General features: G+C 41.0%; 1 protein-coding gene across 1 annotated transcript; it reads right to left on the reverse strand.

The window, feature by feature from the left end:
* Positions 1-1,907: 1,907 nt before the first annotated feature.
* Positions 1,908-15,661, reverse strand: LOC139159102 (vomeronasal type-2 receptor 26-like). Its single transcript, XM_070736463.1, has 5 exons — positions 15,617-15,661; positions 14,584-15,381; positions 6,652-6,756; positions 3,550-3,742; positions 1,908-2,668 (listed from the first exon to the last, which is right to left on the reverse strand). The coding sequence occupies exons 1-5, from the start codon at positions 15,659-15,661 to the stop codon at positions 1,908-1,910; spliced, it is 1,902 nt and encodes a 633-aa protein (XP_070592564.1).
* Positions 15,662-20,891: the final 5,230 nt, after the last annotated feature.

Below are 20,891 nucleotides of genomic sequence, written 5' to 3' on the forward strand. Positions count from 1 at the left end.
TACTCAGATTGAGGATTCCTTTTCCCCAAGTGCATTATTTTACATTTGGAAACATTAAACTGTAGTTTCCATTGCTTTGACCATTTATCTAGTAAAGGTAAATCATTTACCATATTACAGACCTCTCCAGGAATATCAACCTTATTGCACACTTTAGAGTCATCGGCAAACAAGCAAACCTTCCCTATCAGACCTTCCCCTACGGGTGACATGATAGCCAAATTGTATGAATGTCATGTATACATGTGGCCGGGTTAGTTTATTATGGCTTTTAATTATGGTTTTATAGTTTAGATTTAATATTTGACTTCTTTTTATTGTTTTTAAAATTTATACTGTTGTAAGATGCCCTGAGTCCTTCAGGATTGGGTGGCATAGAAATTGAATTAAAGACAGACAGACAGACAGACAGACAGACAGACAGACAGACAGACAGAAATAAATATTCCAATATTTGAAGGGTTGCCACAAAGAAGTGGGAGTCAACCTATTCTCCAAAGCATCAGAAGGCAGGACAAGAAGTAACAGATGGAAACTAATCAAGAAGAGAAGCGAGATGGAAGAAGTACTAGAAAATATACAAAAGATAAAGAATACAAGAATTAGAGAGATGAGAAGGAAAATTTTACATAAATGGTATTTCACGCCAGTAAAACTAGCACACTTCCAGAGGAAAGGGAAAGGAAATTGCTGGCATGGTTGCCAAATAAAAGGAGTTTTTATGCATATGCTCTGGGAATGCGTTGAAGTTCAAAAATTTTGGAAGGAAGTGCAGAATGAAATAAATAATATGCTAAACATTAATTGGATAATCACAAAAGAATTAGCAACACTAGTTAAATATGGGGAATTATGAGAATTTAAAGAAATCAAAACAGCAGCTTAGGAAAGTGCCCAAGCAGTAGTGGTATTAGGGTGGAAGGATAGCAATAAATGGACAATCCAGAATTGGTAGTGGTACATGGTGGACCACATCCACTTCAAAATTATGGAAATAAGATTAAATAAGTTTGATGAAAATAAATTGGGGAACCTGATGGCATGATGGAATAAGGTGAAAAATTATATCTTAAGTAGAATTTATGACGACAATGTGAAAAATAAATTCCAATCACTTTATATATGTAAAGAAATGTAAACCGGAGCTAAGGAAGAAATTGAAACTTATTGCAAATAATTTAACCCCCTAAATAGTGGTGGGGTTTTATTGGTGTTGGGCACTTTTTCTTTAAGTATTTTTTGGTTTGTTGTAATAAAATTTAATAAAAATATATTTTTTTAAAAAAGAAGAGAAGCAACCTAGAACTAAGGAGAAATTTCCTAAAGTTAGAACAAACTATCAGTGAAACAATTTGCCTCCAGAAGTTCTGGTTCTACAACACTGGAGATTTTTAAAAAGAGATTGGACAACTGTTTGCCTGAAATGTCACAGGGCTTCCTGCCTGAGTATGGAGTTGGCCTAGACAAGGTCTCTTTCAACTCTGTTATTCTGTTATTTGTGACTCAAATAATTCTGGAATGTCAACCATCAGAAGAATGAGATAGCTGAATTGTTGCAATTTAGAAAGGCATATTTGTGCCCAATCCTCCCTCCCTCCCTTACACCACATTTATGGAATACTTAAATATGGATATTATCAATTCTTTATTAATAGTTTTGTAAAACAATTTACATGGATGCATTTCATTCTCCCTTATTTCTACATAATTTGACCAGATGGGTAATCCAGATTATCCACATTTTGAAATTATACTGGATAAGGATGGAGGACACTATCTTCCAATTGCCCTTTGATTATTTCAGCACAAAATTGATGCCCCAGCTCATGTATAGGGGACTGTTTGAAACAATGTCTATGCTGGGACTGTTAGAAGGTATTGAGAGTGGAAATTCCTCTAACTTACATTTATTCATTTCTTCTGGTCGTAAGATGCTCCTTTGTATTCAGGTCTGGCTTCAGAATGATAATGTAGCACTTTGGGATGAAGACACAGAGCAGCAGACCAGCACTCGAAGCCAAGATTGAGAAGATCTGCACAGCCACCATGTATTTTCCCTTGGTGCTCAGGTAAGTGGGTAGGAAGGAGATCCAGACACTACAGAAGACCAGCATGCTGAAGGTGATCAGCTTGGCTTCATTGAAGGCTCCAGGGAGATTCCTGGCCAGTAAAGCCACTGTGAAGCAGATGGAAGCCAGGAAGCCCATGTAGCTGAGGGTGATGTAGAACATGAAAACAGAGCCTTCATTGCATTGTAGAATGATCTCTCCAGGTTCTGAGTGAAAGTCGGAGTCACAGAATGGAGGAGAAATTCCCAACCAGATGGAGCAGATCATAGTTTGGACAATAGAACAAGAAAGGATGATGGAGTTGGCCAAGCTCTTCCCCAACCATCTCTTTACTCTGTTTCCTGGTTTTGTGGCCGGGAAAGCCAGCACCACTGTGATTGTTTTGGCCAAGAGAGAAGAAATGGCAATTGAGAAAATGATGCTGAAAACTGTTTGTCGGAGAAGGCAAGTGACTTTCCTTGGTTGACCAATGAAAAGAAAAGGAGACAAGAAACAAAGCAGGAGAGATACCAGCAGGATGTAAGAGAGGTCTCGGTTATTGGCTTTGACAATGGGAGTTTCCTGATGTTTAATGAATATGATTAAAACAAGGCCTGTGCCTAAGAACAAGAATAGGGCAAAAGAGACCAGAATGATTCCCAGATATTCTTGACAAGAAAGGAAGGATATAACTTTGGGGATACATTGGATTCTGTCCTCATTTGGATATTTTTCATCTGGACACTTGGTACATTTTTCTGTATCTGAGTATACCAAAAAAGTAATATTTTTTAAAAAAATCTCTACTTTGATCTTTCAAGAAATACTTTCCTGGACAATATTTGTTACCAGCAGCTTTTCAGAAAAGTATTGCTTATCATTTCTACAGAAAGAATGTAAGAATGATATCATTTTCTTTTAAAAAAACACCCTACTTTATTTTTATAGTTTATGAAATTACAAGAAGTCCTGGAACCAGAATGATTTCTTTTGTAATTTGCAGAACTTACATTATTAGAGATTGATAATGTATCAGTTAATCTTTCTAGACACATTTCCTAAATCCTGCAGATGTCACTTCTTAATATACTTCACTCCGGATGCCTTTTGAAATTGAATTAGCTAGGAAAAAAGTTAGTTCTGCAAATAATGTGTATTTCAAACTAAAAAGCAGAAGAATTTTTTTCTGGCAGTAGACAAGCTTGCCCAGTCTGCTTCACCAATCTTCCTAGGTCCCCTATCAAGGTTTTTCTGCTATTCCTCCCTCTAGAAATGGTGCAATTTAAAGATAATGGCAATAGTACTTAGACTTACAAATTACTTCATGTGCTTTACAGCCCTCTCTAAGCAGATTAAAGTCAGCCTATTTCCCCCAATGATCTGGGTCCTCATATTATTAAGCTTGGAAGGATGGAAGGCTGAGTCAACTTCAACCAGTGATAATCCAACTGCTGAACTGGTAGCAAATTTAAAAACAACAGCAATTGAGCTTCAATCTAACTTGAACTTTCATGACAGTGTTTCATCCACTTCCACAAGGCTTGCCCTTTTGCTTTGTGTCCCCCACCTTCATGGATGGAGATGGTGCCTTCAGGACAAGGAACGCAGTCATAGCAGCAAGCAGGCTCTCCTTCTCGCTTCCGCTTGACAAATCCAGGATGACAACTTTCCACACATTGGGACTGAGGCAGCGACTAAACAGAAGAAGAAGAAATGCCAAAGAAAATACATTGGGAGAGAAGTGTCCATAGAAATGAATGTAGACATTAATATTAATCAGATCATGGGCTTCACTCAGATGAACATATTTAGGAGAGATACTGTCGTATTGTTCATTTACTCACACCCCTTTGCTTTTGGCATCTAACATTGAAATAGCGGATTTTTCTACTTAAGGAAGACTGGAGAGATGGAATTGAAAAGATTTCAGCTATAAGTGACAACCAGTTTGGTTGAGAATTTTAATATCAATTTCCAGAGTTGGAGACCATTTTTAGGTATCTAGTGGAAGGAGATCAATATAAAAATTTTAATATTTCACATTATGGGATTAGCAAGGACAATTTAATGTCCCACCCCTTTTATCTTACCATCATGGACTTCTCCAGATACACTTGATAAAAAAGCATTAATCTTCCAGTCCAGAGATAAGAATCTGCTAGACTGGAAGATTAATGCTTTTTTATCAAGTGTTATTGCTGATTGCTGTCTGCTATATTTATATGTATTTATATTTTAAATTTTTTTTGGGGGGTGTTGTTTTAATTAGGGAGGGATGTCTCTGTTTAGTGTGCCTGTGTTAGGTTGTTGGTGTGCAACCGCAGTAAGAATGGGAGTGCCGTGAATGCTGGCCAGTTCCCCCCCTGCTGACCACAGCTCCTGGCCTGATATGAATGGAAGACCAGGACTGTCAGGGAGAGGGTTGGCTGGTGGAGTTGGGAATGGGCGGGCATCGGTAGAGGGAGAGGGCCGAAGCATTATGGCCTTGATTGGGAGGGGCAAGTACAATGGAAGCCAAAGTGTAGGCCACTCTCGGGGAATAGGGACTCCCTGCTTGAAAGCAATTCCTCATTCCGGCCCTTCGGACTCATCCCATATAGCTGGTGTCAGACATAGTCAGGGCCCTGGTCCCAGGCTGCTTCTGCTAAATGGCAGGTCAGTTGTCAACTAGGCCCTCTTGATCCGATACTTACTCTTGGAGGAGAGGGCCAACCTGTCATACAAAACTTTCTCCAGATCAATTCTTGAATACAGCTCATCTGTCTGGAACCCTCACCACATTTTGGACATAAACAGTGTAGAAACTGTCCAGAGATACTTTATTAGAAGAGCCCTCCACTCTTCCATCTGAGAAATAAAGCAGATTCCAGTCCAATTCTCTCATCCAAGGTTCGATTTATTAACAGAGCCATGTTGGTCACGCTATTGCCATCCCAATACTAACTTCCTTCCAGTGTCTCACCCAGGTTAAGGTTCATCCCCCATACCCAAACCCACAAGTTCATCACGAGAACCAGTCCAACGGCAGGGATTCCACCGACCTCTTATTAACATCTGTTGATACAGAACAAAAGATGTCCTTCGGGATTGGGTGGCATAGAAGATAAATAAATAAATAAATAAATAAATGACTTTGGACTCTAAGAAAGGAAGTTGTTGTGGCTAGTAACTTTTCCTCTCATGCAATTACCCCCTCTCCATTTCCATAATATTATTCTACTGTGGCAGGCCAAAGTCTCTAACTCCATATGATGGCTTAAGACTGACAGACTGCAGGAAATATGACTTTAGTAACCGAGTAGTTGATGCATGGAACTCACTACCAGACTCTGTAGTATCATCACCCAACCCCCAAAACTTACCCTTAGACTATCCACTGTTGATGTCTCCTGATTCCTAAGAGGTGAGTAAGGGGTGTACATAAGTGCATCAGAGTGTCTTTTGTGCCCTGTCCTAATGTTTCTCTTTTACTAGTATCATGTATATAAATATTGTTATATCTTTGAATACCACCAATACATACTTGACAAAGTACCGTATTTTTCAGAGTATAAGATGCACTAGAGTGTAAAACGCACATTAGTTTTTGGGAGGAAAATAGGGGGGAAATCGGTTTACCAAGTATTCATCTGGCTAATGTTCTTAGTCTAGACAGCTTCAGTATATTATTTTATCCCCTGGTTAGGGCTTAAAAAAACTTTATTTGGAGAGAGTAACAATGAAAGAGCTTGCAAGCTGGTAAGAGCTGGGAACATTGTTAGCACCTGGTTAGGGCTGGAAAGAAACATTCAGAGCAAGAAAAGCAATGAAAAACCCCCTGCAAAGACAGGGTTTGGAAAACATTATTCGCAGAGAGTAACAATGAAAGAGCTTGCAAGTGGGTAAGAGCTGCGAACATTGTTAGCACCTGGTTAGGGCTGGAAAGAAACTTATTCAGAGCAAGTTAGAGAAATGAAAAAAACCCTGCAAAGACATAGGGCTTGGAAAACATTCCTTGCAGAGAGAAACAATGAAGATCGTTAGCAGCTACTTTGGGCTGAAAAAAAATGGTACATTCACCCAAATTAAAAATGAAATTAAAATTTAAAAAATAATTTAAAAAATTAACCAATTAAAATAAAGCTATGTACCCACATTATCAGCCTTTTTAGGAAGGAAAAGGGTGCATCTTATACGCCAGAAATAAATAAATAAATAAATAAATAAATAAATAAATAAATAAATAAATAAATAAATAAATAAATGAATGAATGAATGAATGAATGAACGAACGAACGAACAAATAAATAAATAAATAAATATTCCTTATTGTTGCATCTGACAAAACACTTTTGTGAATAGTATTGAAGTCCCTACAAGAAGTCTAACAAAAAGTTTTCTCTTCTCTACATTCTACTACTAGTGAGGATCACCTGTCGTGGTGAGTAGAATTAACTCATATAAAATGGGCCATAATCTTTAGAAAAAAGAGAAAACACAGCAATATTTGACCTACCTTGTTGAGCATATTTAGCCATGAAAGAGCAACTTCATTAATAATAACTCTCTGTCTTTCAATACTCCCCAGTTTCCTTCTGATCAAATCCTCCTCTGATGAAATTACCATGGACTCGATGTCCATATCTGCAGCTATTTCTCCATTATGGTCCGTATAAAGATTCCAGTGGGAAAGATTATAGAACTCATTCTTCTCCAGAAAGGGATGGAACTAAAATGGGAATATCCAGGAATTTTAAAAGCAGAAACCTCAGTTTGTTATCCCACCTGGTATTTTCATGTATGAATTTTTCTCCTACAGTTTTCTTGCTTAAAAGTCTGTGCTGACCAATTGGCCCCCCACCTTCACCCAAATCTTCAAAAAAAACCACTGGAGATATGCCATGTTTGTTCTTTCTTCAAATGCTCCACTATCATCCCATTGCCAAAGAAGCCCTCCATCAAGGAACTGAATGACTACAGACCAGTTGCTCTAACACCTGTAGTTATGAAAACCTTTGAAAGGCTAGTGATGTCCCACTTGAAAACTATCACAGACCCACAGACTGTTAGACCCCTTAACAATTTGCATACCAAACACATAAATCAAGAGATGATGCTGTTAATATGGCTCTGCACTACATCCTACAACATCTTGAATCTCCAAAGACCTATGCAAGGGTCCTCTTTGTAGACTTTAGTTCAGCATTCAATACAATCAAACAGGACATTCTTCTAATTAAACTAAATAAGCTAGAGGTACCTGAACACACTTATAAGTGGATCACAAGCTTCCTAACAGACAGGAAACAGCAGGTGTAGCTAAGCAAAATCACAGCAGATACCTGTACAATGAGTACAGGGCCCTCCCCCAGGCTGTGTATTCTCACCACTTACCTTCTCTCTATATACCAATGACTGCATTTCAAATGATCCATCTGTTAATCTACTGAAGTTTGCAGATGATATAACAGTGATTGGTCTCATTCGAGACAACGATGAAACCACATATAGATGGGAGGTTGAACAACTACCGTATTTTTCAGAGTACAAGATGCACTGGAGTAAAAGATGCACCTTAGTTTTTGGAAAGTATTCATCTGGCTAGCGTCCTTTGTCTGGTCAGCTTGAGCACATTATTTTATCTCCTGGTTAGGACTTTAAAAAATCTTATTCAGAGAGAGTAATAATGAAAGAGCTTGCAAGTAGGTAAGAGCTGGGAACATTGTTAGTACCTGGTTAGGGCTGGATCTAAAAGGATATCAAGATTATGGTGAGATTGACTTCTGTATAGATTATTGTGCAAACTGTATCAAAAGTAAATCTCACAACCTACATCCCAACATCCAACCACCCACCATCCAAAATTAGGCATGCACGCCCCTAACTCCCTCATTACCTGCCACTTCAACAGACACTAATGACCTTAACTACTTCGCTACTGCCACCGATCTAACTACTTCACTACCTGTCATTACTATTGCCACTACTATTGACCATAACTACATCACTACTATTACTGACCTAATTACCTCACTACCTGCCACTCCTTTTTTTTAAGTATCTTTATTATTTTCCAAAAAGAAAAAGAAAGTAAAAACAATAAGGAGTAAAAACAATATTTCTCACATATTTTGTTCCGGTTTAACAGATCTTAATCCATTTCTATTACCTTTCTGATACATTTCTTCACATTTTGTTTATTTACATATAAATATTGCATGTAGATTTTACTGTTAATATAGAAAGAAATACATAGACAAGACAAGAAAATAAAAAATAAAAAACAAAAGGTCACATTTCTTAAGGTAATTATTATCCTTCTTTTATATACTGATTCTTTGTATTGTCACACTTTCAATCCTTGTTCTGAATCCATTTGTGCCATTTGTTCCATATTCGTTTGGATTTTTTGCTTTCGATCCCCTTAATTGAATTTGTCGTTTCATCCATCTCAATACATTTATATATTTTATCAATAATTAAGCTCTCTGATGGAGTTTGTTCATTTTTCCATGTTTGTGCCAGTGAGATTCTAACTGCAGTACTTATATGTGTTATGAGGAAGAGCGTTTGTTTGGTATAAGGTCTTTTCCAAATTCCTAAAAGTAAACCTTCTGGTGTGTATTCTATCTTCTCTTTTATAATTTCGATAAGCCAATTATGAGTTATTTTCCATATTTTTTGAATTTTGGGGCAGGACCACCACATATGAAAAAAGGAACCTTTTTGTTTTTTACATTTCCAGCAGGTGTCATGTAATGTCGGGTATATTTTCGCTAATCTTGATGGTGGCATGTACCATCTATTAAAAAGTTTGTAATAGTTCTCTTCATATGCAGCACTACCTGCCACTTCTACTGCCACTTTGACTACTAAAGATCTTAAATGCAAGTTACTTAATGCAAGAAATCTTTTCTCCTCCTATTAAATATGACTACTTTTGACATTATATTTGTCTGTGAAATGTGGTTGAACACATCCCTCCCTGACCATTATCATAGAATGAAACTATCATGTTTGATTGAGAACTCTGTAGAAGAAGCGGTGTTGCTATCTTCTTACAAAAAGTCCTTAAATCTAAAAAACATCCAAGTTACACATTAACTTCCTCTTCCTGAGACCATAATCTGTGAGCTATCTTTAAGCACCACATTATGATTTCTACTATGTTACAGAGCCCCAGATTACAACATCGAACATGCGAATAAATTAACTTTACTTCTAACATGGGCAGCCTCTAGCCTATGCCCTCTTATCTTTCTTGGTGAACTAAATCTACTTCTAAATCAAATGGTTACTTAACAAATGTACAACAGAATTTATACATTCAACCAGTGAAGGGCTACCAAACTTTTTACTACCAATCTCGAATACAAAACCAATCTCAAATGCAAACTAATCAATGCAAGAAGTGTAGTTAACAGATGCCTCAATTCCTACTACTACTAGACACTGACATCTTCGACATTATTTTTGTCTGTGAAACATGGCTAAATGCATCCTATCCTGACTCCATCATCACATCAAGAAACTATCTTGTCTTCTGGTCTGACCATGAATCCCGTAGAGGAGGCAGAGTAGCTATATTCTACAAAAAGTCACTCAGCCTACAAAACATCCAAGTTGCACATGATCTTACCCTCCCTGAAACTGTTCTCTGTGTTCTATCCCTAAATGCCACACTTCACTTCCTACTTTGCTATAGAGCCCCTGATTACGGCATCACCCATGCAAACAAATTAACCTCACTACTAATGTGGGCAGCCTCCTGCCCATAGCCCCTTATCTTCCCTGGTGACCTCAACCTACACCACATTAACTGGACCCTAAACGAATGCACTACGCAACCCATCCATACTACCCTAAACAATGCTGTTGTCAATCTGGGACTCAATCAACTAGTAACAAACAATACTAGACTCAACAGCTGCCTAGACCTCATATTCTCCAACAGCAAAAGCACAATTAAAGAATCTTTTTACAACAGCAACCGCAGCATGATTAACTTCAACCTCAACCTACACCACTCTAAGATTCACCCTAATAATGCGACACACAAGTACAATTTTTAAAAAGCCAACTATGAACTCATAGATGCCGATCTCTCAATTCTTGACTGGCAAACTCTATTCTCTGGCTGTAATGCTACCAATAATCTCTACAACACATTCTTGCTTGAAATCAAAAGAATTATCAGACTACATGTACCACTAACTACCATAAGCAAGAAAAATAACTTACCCATCTCAATAAGAAAACTACGCATAGCCAACTTCAAAAGCCGCTACAAAAACATGCCACCAGATAAAGACAGAATGCTTCAACTACCATAGCAAACAAGAGGAAAACCTCCTGTGCACCAAATCCAACCGTGCCTTCTACAACTTTGTAAATAACAAACTCAAGGACTCAAGACCCATCCCACCACTAAAAGGACCCAACAACAAAGAATGCCATGATGAATCAACCAAAGCTAACTTCTTCAACACATTCTTTGGCTCTGTCTTTGTTAACAACAATGGCTCATCCCCAAAATTCACCAATCACACCTCAAACACTCACAGCGACTTAACTCAAATAGACTTCACTGAAGACATTGTTAGAAAAGCATTACGTGGCCTTAAACTTTCTCTATCAGTTGGGCCTGATGGTCTATGTGCATATTTTCTAAAAAAGCTCTCCACAGCCATAGCTGAACCACTAAGCATAATCTTTGAAAAATCATTCAGGACCAGCTCACTACCAAAGCTATGGTCGAAAGCCATGGTCATCCCCATCTTCAAAAAAGAGGTCTTACTCTAGTTGAAAACTACAGAACAATCTCACTATGCTGTGTCACATGCAAAGTCATGGAATCAATCATAAACCAATCAATTACTCTCCATCTAGAAACTAACAACCTACTCTCTAACAAACAGTTTGATTTCATAAAAAAAGTATCCTGCAACCTGCAACTCCTTCGTTGCAAAAACATAAGGACTGCACATCTCGATCAGGGAAAAATCTATAGATGTAATTTATATTGACTTCTGTAAAGCCTTCGACTCAGTGGTTAATGACAAACTACTTCTAAAACTCAAATCCTACTGCATCTCAGGATCTCTCCATGGTTGGATAACTGTATTCCTATCAAACAGACAACAAGTGGTCAAAATAGGAAGCACCAGTTAAAAGCGGTGTTCCCCAAGGTAGTGTAGTGAGACCAATGATCTTTATTCTCTACAAAGGCTGCGGAAATGACCCTCACTCACAGAAACATTAATCAATGCCTGGATCCAGCACGTGTCACCTCCTGACTGGCCAAAACCATCCATGAGGGGCCTGGGTCCAGTAGGCAGGTGGAGGAATTCACAGCTCCCATGGCTTTGTCCACTTTCTCAGGGGTTACCAGATCAAACTATATTTTGGATGTTCATTAGTGAGAGTAAATAGATAGGGAAATTATATCTCTTTGAGGTGAGGAAAGGCCAAGCACCCTAACCCAGAGGTCCCCAACTGCCGGTCCGCGGACCGGGCCATTGGGGCTTTTCAGCCGGTCCGCGGCGCCAGGGCCCCCTCGGCCTTTCCGCACCACCAGCGGCACTCCCCCCGCCAGCCAGCCAAGCCCCGCGCCTGCCGGAACCGGCTCCTCGCTCTCCCCCCGCCACCCGCCGCGTTTGCAGGAGGTGGGGAGGGTCGGGCGGCCCGCCAAGGCCAGGAGGGACGCGGCTGCCCCCCACCTTCCCTCTCTCCGCCCGCCGCTGCGCCTCCTTGACGCCGAGAGGAAATGCCGGCAAAGGCTTTTCTCAGCGGAGGTCTTCAATGTCGGGGGCGCACGGGCGGTTGCACGCGCTCCCTATCTCCCTGCTAGCCCACTCGGAGTATTCAAAATAAGAAAAACCTTTGTCAGCGAAGGCTTTTCTTATTTTGAATATTCCGAGTGGGCTAGCAGGGAGATAGGGAGCGCGTGCAACCGCCTGTGCGTCCCCGACATTGAATATCACCTTCGCCGGCCCCACCTCTCCTGCAAACCCCCTTGCTGAGAGCCCGGGGCGAAAGTGCTCTCGCAAAGGTGAGGCGGGCAGGGCGTGCGCGCGTCACCGCTGAGAAGAACGGAGAACGAGAGTGAGTGATAGCAACAGACAGCAAGATAGAGAGAAAGTGAGAAAGAGAGAGTGAGAGAAAGGGGGGAGAAAGAGATAGCAAGAGAGAGAACAAGAGAGAGAAAGAGCGTGAGAAAGAAAACAAGAAAGAGTGAGAGAGAGAGAAAGCAAAAGAGACAGAAAGAAAACAAGAGAGAGAAAGTGAGAAGAAGAGAGAGAAAGAGGGGGAGAAAGAGAGAAAGAGAGGGAGAGGGAGAAAGAGAGAGGGAGAGGGGGGAGAGATAGCAAGAGAGGGAGAGAGAGAAAGAGAGAGGGAAAGGGGGGAGAGATAGCAAGAGAGGGAGAGAGAGAAAGAGAGAGGGAAAGGGGAGAGAGGGGGGAGAGAAAGAGAGAGGGAGAGAGAGAGGAGATAAAGGGAGAGAGTGAGGAGATAAAGGAAGAGGAGAGAGAGAAAGGAAGAGAAAGAAAGAAAGAGGGATAGAAAGAGAGAGAGAGTGAGAGATGCTCAGTGAGCCTTTCTTTGAAGTTGCCTTTCTTTCTTTCTTTCTTTCTTTCTCTTTCTTGCTTTCTTTCTTGCTCTTTTTCTTTCTCTCTTTTACCTTCCCTTCCTCTATTTCTTCTTTTCTTTCTCCTTCCTACCTTCTTCCCTTACTCTCCCCTTTCATAAGTTTCCTTGCTTCCTTCCTCTGTTCCTGTCCCTTCCCCCTTCTTTCTTTCTTTCCTTCCTTCCTTTCCTCCCTCCATTTCTTGCTTTCCTTTTCCTTCCTCCCTTCTTTCCTCCCTCATTCCCTTCTTTCACTCCTTCCTCTCTTACTCTCCCCTTTCACACCTTTCCTTGCTTCCTTTGCACCCTTCTTCTGTTCCTGTCCCTTCCCTCTTTCCTTCCTTCCTTCCCACCCTCCGTCCATTCATTCACCCATTCCTCTCTTGATCGCCCCTTTTACGGCGCCGCTGACAGCTAGCTCCCCCCCCCCACCGGGCCATGGAAAACTGGTCTAGCTTAAAGCCGGTCCCTGGTGCAAAAAAGGTTGGGGACCTCTGCCCTAACCCTAACCCAAACCCTTAACATGAGTGACGTCAAGTTGGCCACTTTTAAGCCATTCACATGACCTTTAAGCCACCCCCGGTCACATGATTGTCAAGCCACTCCCACCTGGTCACATGGCTGGCAAGCCACACCCACAAAATAAGCCATGTCCACAGTGTGGTAGTAAAAATGTTTGCAGCCCTTCACTGATTACAAGCTTTACATATAGGAATAGTGTTAAAAGTATCATCACCCTTTTAAAATTAGATTTTGTAAATTGGTAAATTATGCCCCCCAACAACTAGATTGGCCAAATCTATTGGCACAAGGATGTTGATATGATTCAGAGGTGGGATTCAGCAGGTTCTGACCAGTTCTGAAGAACCAGTAGTGGAAATTTTGAGTAGTTCAGAGAACTGTTAAATGCCAAAAAGGCTTCCAGAGTTGTAAACCTGATTCTACGTAGCTTCTGCTCTGGCAATCTCACACTACTGACCAGAGCCTACAAAACCTATGCCAGGCCCATCCTCGAATGTAGCTCATCTGTCTGGAACCCTCACCACATCTCAGACATCAACACTCTCGAAAACGTCCAAAGATACTTCACCAGAAGAGCCCTCCACTCCTCCACCCGAAACAGAATACCCTACGAAAACAGACTAACTATCCTGGATCTTGAAAGCTTAGAACTGCGGCGCCTAAAACAAGATTTAAGTACTGCCCACAAAATCATTCGCTGTAATGTCCTTCCGGTCAACGACTACTTCAGCTTCAACCGCAACAACACAAGAGCATGCAACAGCTTCAAACTCAACGTTAATCGCTCCAAACTTGACTGTAAAAAATATGACTTTAACAATCGAGTCGTCGAAGCGTGGAACTCATTACCTGACTCAATAGTGTCAACCCCCAACCCCCAACATTTCTCCCTCAGACTCTCCTCGATCGACCTCTCCAGGTTCCTAAGAGGCCAGTAAGGGGCGTACATAAGTGCACTGATGTGCCTTTCGTCCCCTGTCCAATTGTCTTTCCTTTCCATTTTATCATATATATTCTTCCCACCTACTTCTCTTCCTCTTCACTTCCTATCTTTTATATACCACTTAATGTCTATTCCCTTTCATATGTATTGTATATTGGACAAAGAATAAATAAATAAAATAAATAAAAATAAACCATCTGTGACTGGCCTCACCCTATCTATTCTCTGCCTCCTGAGTCCCAACTGATCAGGAGGAAAAGAGGACTTTGCAATATCCTTCTCCTGGAGTGGGGTGGGAATGGAGATTTTACAGTATCCTTCCCCTGCTATGCCCACCAAGCCACACCCACAGAACAGATAGTAAAAAAAAATTGAATCCCATCACTGATATGATTCCCCTTTTTCTCTAATGGATTCCTTCTCCAGAGGAGTTTAGTTCATTGAATCTCTGTTGGGATCTCATACCTTCCATGGTTGCAGCCTTGGAGACTCCAGTGTCTCTTGGGCCTCCTTCCTTCTCTTCCAAGATCTGGATGAATATGCAGCCTTCAAGATGTGGGCTAGAGTCATAAAGATAATGTAAACAGAGTCACTGTTTTCAATTATCTTCCCATTAAAATCCCATTCTGTCTCCACTGGAGATTTTTGAATGCATCTTTTCCGGCCTTTGATAGAAAAAACGTTTTTTGAAAAGGAGCACTGAAAATTCTTCTCTTCATACTGGGAATCTACAAAAGAAAAAGGTTCAAAAGCACCATATTTTGGGCTTATTTTTTGCACAAATTGAAAGCTCCAAATACTAAGGATGTATTTGTGATATCCAAGAGGATATATTGTATAGTTTCCCAAAGTTGTGGTGATCCAGACTTTCGCTCCAATGGATCCTGACAAAATGTCAAGTGTTAGATGAAAAATAATGAATGTGCTTGCAATGATAATGTGTTCTGTGAAGTGAACCAAGACATTGACTTGTTTCCACTGAGAAAAGCTGGGATCCCTGATGGGTTCTAAAGATCCAGTTATGGAGAATTCTTGTGATATAACAACACAAATTCCATTCCTGAGAAGCAAATGAGGAAAAGTCCTGAGGAAATTCTCTCCCTCCTCGGTGTCTGGAGCAAGGAGGCCAATCAAGGTCCATCTGAAGTGCAGGAGCACTCGGACAATTGCCGAATACCGAAACCCATCTTTGAGGAGCATCCGATGGAAAAACGGGAATTTACTTTTATCACTCAGAGTTTCCGAAACAACTGTATGACTGATCTGGAAAAACAATAAGGAACTCCAAAATATGAGTTTTTAATAAATCCAATTTTGTTTTGATAAACATCTTAGAATAGTTTGTTGATTGGCCATTGTTTAAAATATTAAACACAGAACAATAAGAAGACTTTATATAAAAATGGAAGATGAGCAAAAAATTAAGTAAAAGGAATAACAATCAAAGTGCAAATTATATTTCTCAATCACCACTACAATGTAATGCAATTAGACTCACGTGTGCAAATGTTAATTGAAGTACATTGTTCCGATCAAGAGCCATATTATATTTAATTTTGGAAGATTGCTACATCATGATGTTAAACCATTTAATACCACCGGCATGGGGGAATTGAGATACTCTTTCCCCCTAGGCCTTTACAATTTTATGCAGGTTATGTCTGTATGTATGTTTGGTTTTTTATAATAATGGGTTTTTAATTGTTTTTAGAATTGGATTATTACACACAAAGAGCTGACAGATAAATTAGTGAAGATTGGACTTAATCCCTGGATAGTTCACTGGATTTCAAGCTGGCTGAATCATAGACATCAGAGAGTTATTGTTAACGGCGAGTATTCTGAGCAGAGACAGGTTACAAGCGGTGTGCCACAAGGGTCTGTTCTGGATCCTATTCTTTTTAATATGTTTGTGAGTGACATAGGGGAAGGTTTGGTAGGGAAGGTTTGTCTATTTGCCGATGACTCTAAAGTGTGCAATAGGGTTGATATTCCTGGAGGGGTCTGTAATATGGTAAATTATTTAGCTTTACTAGATAAATGGTCAAAGCAATGGAAACTGCAGTTTAATCTTTCCAAATGTAAAATAATGCACTTGGGGAAAAGAAATCCTCAATCTGAGTATTGCATTGGCAGTTCTGTGTTAGCAAAAACTTCAGAAGAGAAGGATTTAGGGGTAGTGATTTCTGACAGTCTCAAAATGGGTGAGCAGTGTGGTTGGGCAGTAGGAAAAGCAAGTAGGATGCTTGGCTGCATAGCTAGAGGTATAACAAGCAGGAAGAGGGAGATTGTGATCCCCTTATATAGAGCGCTGGTGAGACCCCATTTGGAATACTGTGTTCAGTTCTGGAGACGTCACCTACAAAAAGATATTGACAAAATTGAACGGGTCCAAAGACGGGCTATAAGAATGGTGGAAGGTCTTAAGCATAAAACGTATCAGGGAAGACTTAATGAACTCAATCTGTATAGTCTGGAGGACAGAAGGAAAAGGGGGGACATAATCGAAACATTTAAATATGTTAAAGGGTTAAATAAGGTTCAGGAGGGAAGTGTTTTTAATAGGAAAGTGAACACAAGAACAACAGGACACAATCTGAAGTTAGTTGGGGGAAAGATCAAAAGCAACGTGAGGAAATTTCACTGAAAGAGTAGTAGATCCTTGGAACAAACTTCCAGCAGACGTGGTTGGTAAATCCACAGTAACTGAATTTAAACATGCCTGGGATAAACATAGATCCATCCTAAGATAAAACACAGGAAATAGTATAAGGCAGACTAGATGGACCATGAGGTCTTTTTCTGCCGTCAGTCTTCTATGTTTCTATGTTTCTATTATTGTATGCTGTCTTATTATTGCTGTTAGCCACCCCGAGTCTTCGGAGAGGGGTGGTATACAAATCCAATAAATACAAATACAAATCATTCTCTAATTTTATAGCTCAGATTCTTTGTGCAGCCAACTTTTTAGCTTCTTCTCTGGTTGTACAAGAGACAGGGAGCTGTAATTCCTCATATAATTTGTCAGTTGTATAAGACAAGAGGTCTTTAGTTGAAATTTTGTCGGTTCTAACTGACACAATTTTGGGAATCTGTAGCTTTCATTTTCTACCAATAATTAATGATGTTAATATTGTGATGTTGGTTAATTGATGTTGATTAAAATCAGACCAATAATCAAGAAGTAAATAATGTCCCAATCAAGGAACTGCCAAACAAACTAACAGTAAACAACCAACCAAAACCATCCAAGATAATTTCCCATCAGCACTTACAGGACAAGCCATTCAAAGATAAAATTGAGAGCATTCCTTACTACCACTGATTATCTTACCTGTTATATGTTCAGAAATGTTCAAATTAGTATGCCAATGCCAAAGACGGTCAAAAGTTTCTGATTTGGCAGGCTATTCTATCTATAAATTGAAAAAAGTGCACACCCAGCAGTGGGGGGAGAGGCCCTTTTCTGAGCAAAATAAACAAATAAGCATTAAAGATGGTCAAAAAAGTAAGATTTTGCAGCCTAATCTAGATGAAAATGAACAAAATTTCACAAAATGGGGGGGCAGGCCTTTCTGCACAAAATAAACAAATAAGTATTAATTTTTTAATTTCAATTTTTATATCATTGTGTTCAGAAATGTTCCAATTAGTATACCAGTGAAAAAAGTATTGAAAAAGACCATTCCAGTAGCTAGAACCAACCCTTTTATACTCCGGGTCTAAAAGGACCCGGAGGGTAACATTGGTAATTTTTCTTGCCCAGCAAAAACTATACATCACCCCACCCCTCCAAAAAAAATCCAGCACCCTTAGAAAGAACCCCTCAAATGAGACAAAGTCATGGAATTTCAAGTTTCAGATTTGCAGGGAAATTTTTTTACAGGGTCTCAAACTTCATTTCAGGTCCTTTTAGACCCGAAGGGAATAGCAGGGTTAAATTCAGTTACTGTGGATTTAACAACCACGTCTGCTGGAAGTTTGTTCCAAGGATCTACTACCCTTTCAGTAAAATAATATTTTCTCATGTTGCATTTGATCTTTCCCCCAATTAACCTCAGATTGTGGCCCCTTGTTCTTGTGTTCACTTTCCTATTAAAAACACTTCCCTCCTGAACCTTATTTAACCCTTTAACACAGAGGTCCCCAACCTTTTTTGCACAAGGGACCGACTTTAAGCTAGACCAGTTTTCCATGGCCCGGTGGGGGGGGGAGCTAGCTGTCAGCGGCGCCGTAAAAGGGGCGATCAAGAGAGGAATGGGTGAATGAATGGACGGAGGGTGGGAAGGAAGGAAAGAGGGAAGGGACAGGAACAGAAGAAGGGTGCAAAGGAAGCAAGGAAAGGTGTGAAAGGGGAGAGTAAGAGAGGAAGGAGTGAAAGAAGGGAATGAGGGAGGAAAGAAGGGAGGAAGGAAAAGGAAAGCAAGAAATGGAGGGAGGAAAGGAAGGAAGGAAAGAAAGAAAGAAGGGGGGAAGGGACAGGAACAGAGGAAGGAAGCAAGGAAACTTATGAAAGGGGAGAGTAAGGGAAGAAGGTAGGAAGGAGAAAGAAAAGAAGAAATAGAGGAAGGGAAGGTAAAAGAGAGAAAGAAAAAGAGCAAGAAAGAAAGCAAGAAAGAGAAAGAAAGAAAGAAAGAAAGAAAGAAAGGCAACTTCAAAGAAAGGCTCACTGAGCATCTCTCACTCTCTCTCTCTTTCTATCCCTCTTTCTTTCTTTCTCTTCCTTTCTCTCTCTCCTCTTCCTTTATCTCCTCACTCTCTCCCTTTATCTCCTCTCTCTCTCCCTCTCTCTTTCTCTCCCCCCTCTCTCCCCTTTCCCTCTCTCTTTCTCTCTCTCCCTCTCTTGCTATCTCTCCCCCCTTTCCCTCTCTCTTTCTCTCTCTCCCTCTCTTGCTATCTCTCCCCCCTCTCCCTCTCTCTTTCTCTCTCTCCCTCTCTTTCTCTCTCTCTCCCCCTCTTTCTCTCTCTTCTTCTCACTTTCTCTCTCTTGTTTTCTTTCTGTCTCTTTTGCTTTCTCTATCTCTCACTCTTTCTTGTTTTCTTTCTCACGCTCTTTCTCTCTCTTGTTCTCTCTCTTGCTATCTCTTTCTCCCCCCTTTCTCTCACTCTCTCTTTCTCACTTTCTCTCTATCTTGCTGTCTGTTGCTATCACTCACTCTCGTTCTCCGTTCTTCTCAGCGGTGACGCGCGCACGCCCTGCCCGCCTCACCTTTGCGAGAGCACTTTCGCCCCGGGCTCTCAGCAAGGGGGTTTGCAGGAGAGGTGGGGCCGGCGAAGGTGATATTCAATGTCGGGGACGCACAGGCAGTTGCACGCGCTCCCTATCTCCCTGCTAGCCCACTCGGAATATTCAAAATAAGAAAAGCCTTCGCCAGCAAAGGTTTTTCTTATTTTGAATACTCCGAGTGGGCTAGCAGGGAGATAGGGAGCGCGTGCAACCGCCCGTGCGCCCCCGACATTGAAGACCTCCGCTGAGAAAAGCCTTTGCCGGCATTTCCTCTCGGCGTCAAGGAGGCGCAGCGGCGGGCGGAGAGAGGGAAGGTGGGGGGGCAGCGGCGTCCCTCCTGGCCTTGGCGGGCCGCCCGACCCTCCCCACCTCCTGCAAACGCGGCGGGCGGCGGGGGGAGAGCGAGGAGCCGGTTCCGGCAGGCGCGGGGCTTGGCTGGCTGGCGGGGGGAGCGCCGCTGGTGGTGCGGAAAGGCCGAGGGGGCCCTGGCGCCGCGGACCGGCTGAAAAGCCCCAACGGCCCGGTCCCGGTCCGCGGACCGGCGGTTGGGGACCTCTGCTTTAACATATTTAAATGTTTTGATCATGTCACCCCTTTTCCTTCTGTCCTCCAGACTATACATATTGAGCTCATTAAGTCTTTCCTGATATGTTTTATGCTTAAGACCTTCCACCAATCTTGTAGCCTGTCTTTGGATCCGTTCAATTTTGTCAATATCTTTTTGTAGGTGAGGTCTCCAGAACTGAACACAGTATTCCAAATGTGGTCTCACCAGCACTCTATATAGCGGGATCACGATCTCCCTCTTCCTGCTTGTTATACCTCTAGCTATGCAGCCAAGCATCCTACTTGCTTTTCCTACCGGCTGACCACACTGCTCACCCATTTTGAGACTGTCAGAAATCACTACTCCTAAATCCTTCTCTTCTGAAGTTTCTGCTAACACAGAACTGCCAATGCAATACTCAGATTGAGGATTCCTTTTCCCCAAGTGCATTATTTTACATTTGGAAACATTAAACTGCAATTTCCATTGTTTTGACCACTTATCTAGTAAAGCTAAATTATTTGCCATATTACAGACGCCTCCAAGAATATCAACCCTATTGCACACTTTAGAGTCATCGGCCGCAAATAGGCAAACCGAGTCTACAGAGAGCGGCGGCATACAAATCTAATAAATAAATAAAATCTAATAAATAAACCTTCCCTACCAAACCTTCCCCTATGTCACTCACAAACATATTAAAAAGAATAGGACCCAGAACAGACCCTTGTGGCACACCACTTGTAACCTGCCTCTGCTCAGAATACTCACCATTAACAACAACTCTCTGATGTCTACGCTTTAGCCAGCTGCAAATCCACTGAACTATCCAGGGATTAAGTCCAATCTTCACTAATTTATCTATCAACTCTTTATGTGGAACCATATCAAAGGCTTTGCTGAAGTTCACAGCACCACCTTCATCCAACACCTTTGTGACATAGTCAAAGAAATCAATGAGACTAGTCTGACATGATTTGCCTTCAGTAAAGCCATGCT

The sequence above is a fragment of the Erythrolamprus reginae genome, chromosome 2 (assembly GCF_031021105.1).
Source record: "Erythrolamprus reginae isolate rEryReg1 chromosome 2, rEryReg1.hap1, whole genome shotgun sequence".
NCBI lineage: Eukaryota > Metazoa > Chordata > Lepidosauria > Squamata > Dipsadidae > Erythrolamprus > Erythrolamprus reginae.

What these genes read in the sequence shown, in the direction of transcription:
- LOC139159102 (XM_070736463.1), bottom strand. Translation starts at nt 15,661, where the DNA reads ATGGCTCTTGATCGGAACAATGTACTTCAATTAACATTTGCACAC. An exon ending in TTCAATTAACATTTGCACAC is followed by an intron (nt 15,382 to 15,616) that starts GTGAGTCTAATT and finishes TTGTTTTTCCAG; the next exon opens with ATCAGTCATACAGTTGTTTC. An exon ending in CAAGGCTGCAACCATGGAAG is followed by an intron (nt 6,757 to 14,583) that starts GTATGAGATCCC and finishes TTCCCATTTTAG; the next exon opens with TTCCATCCCTTTCTGGAGAA.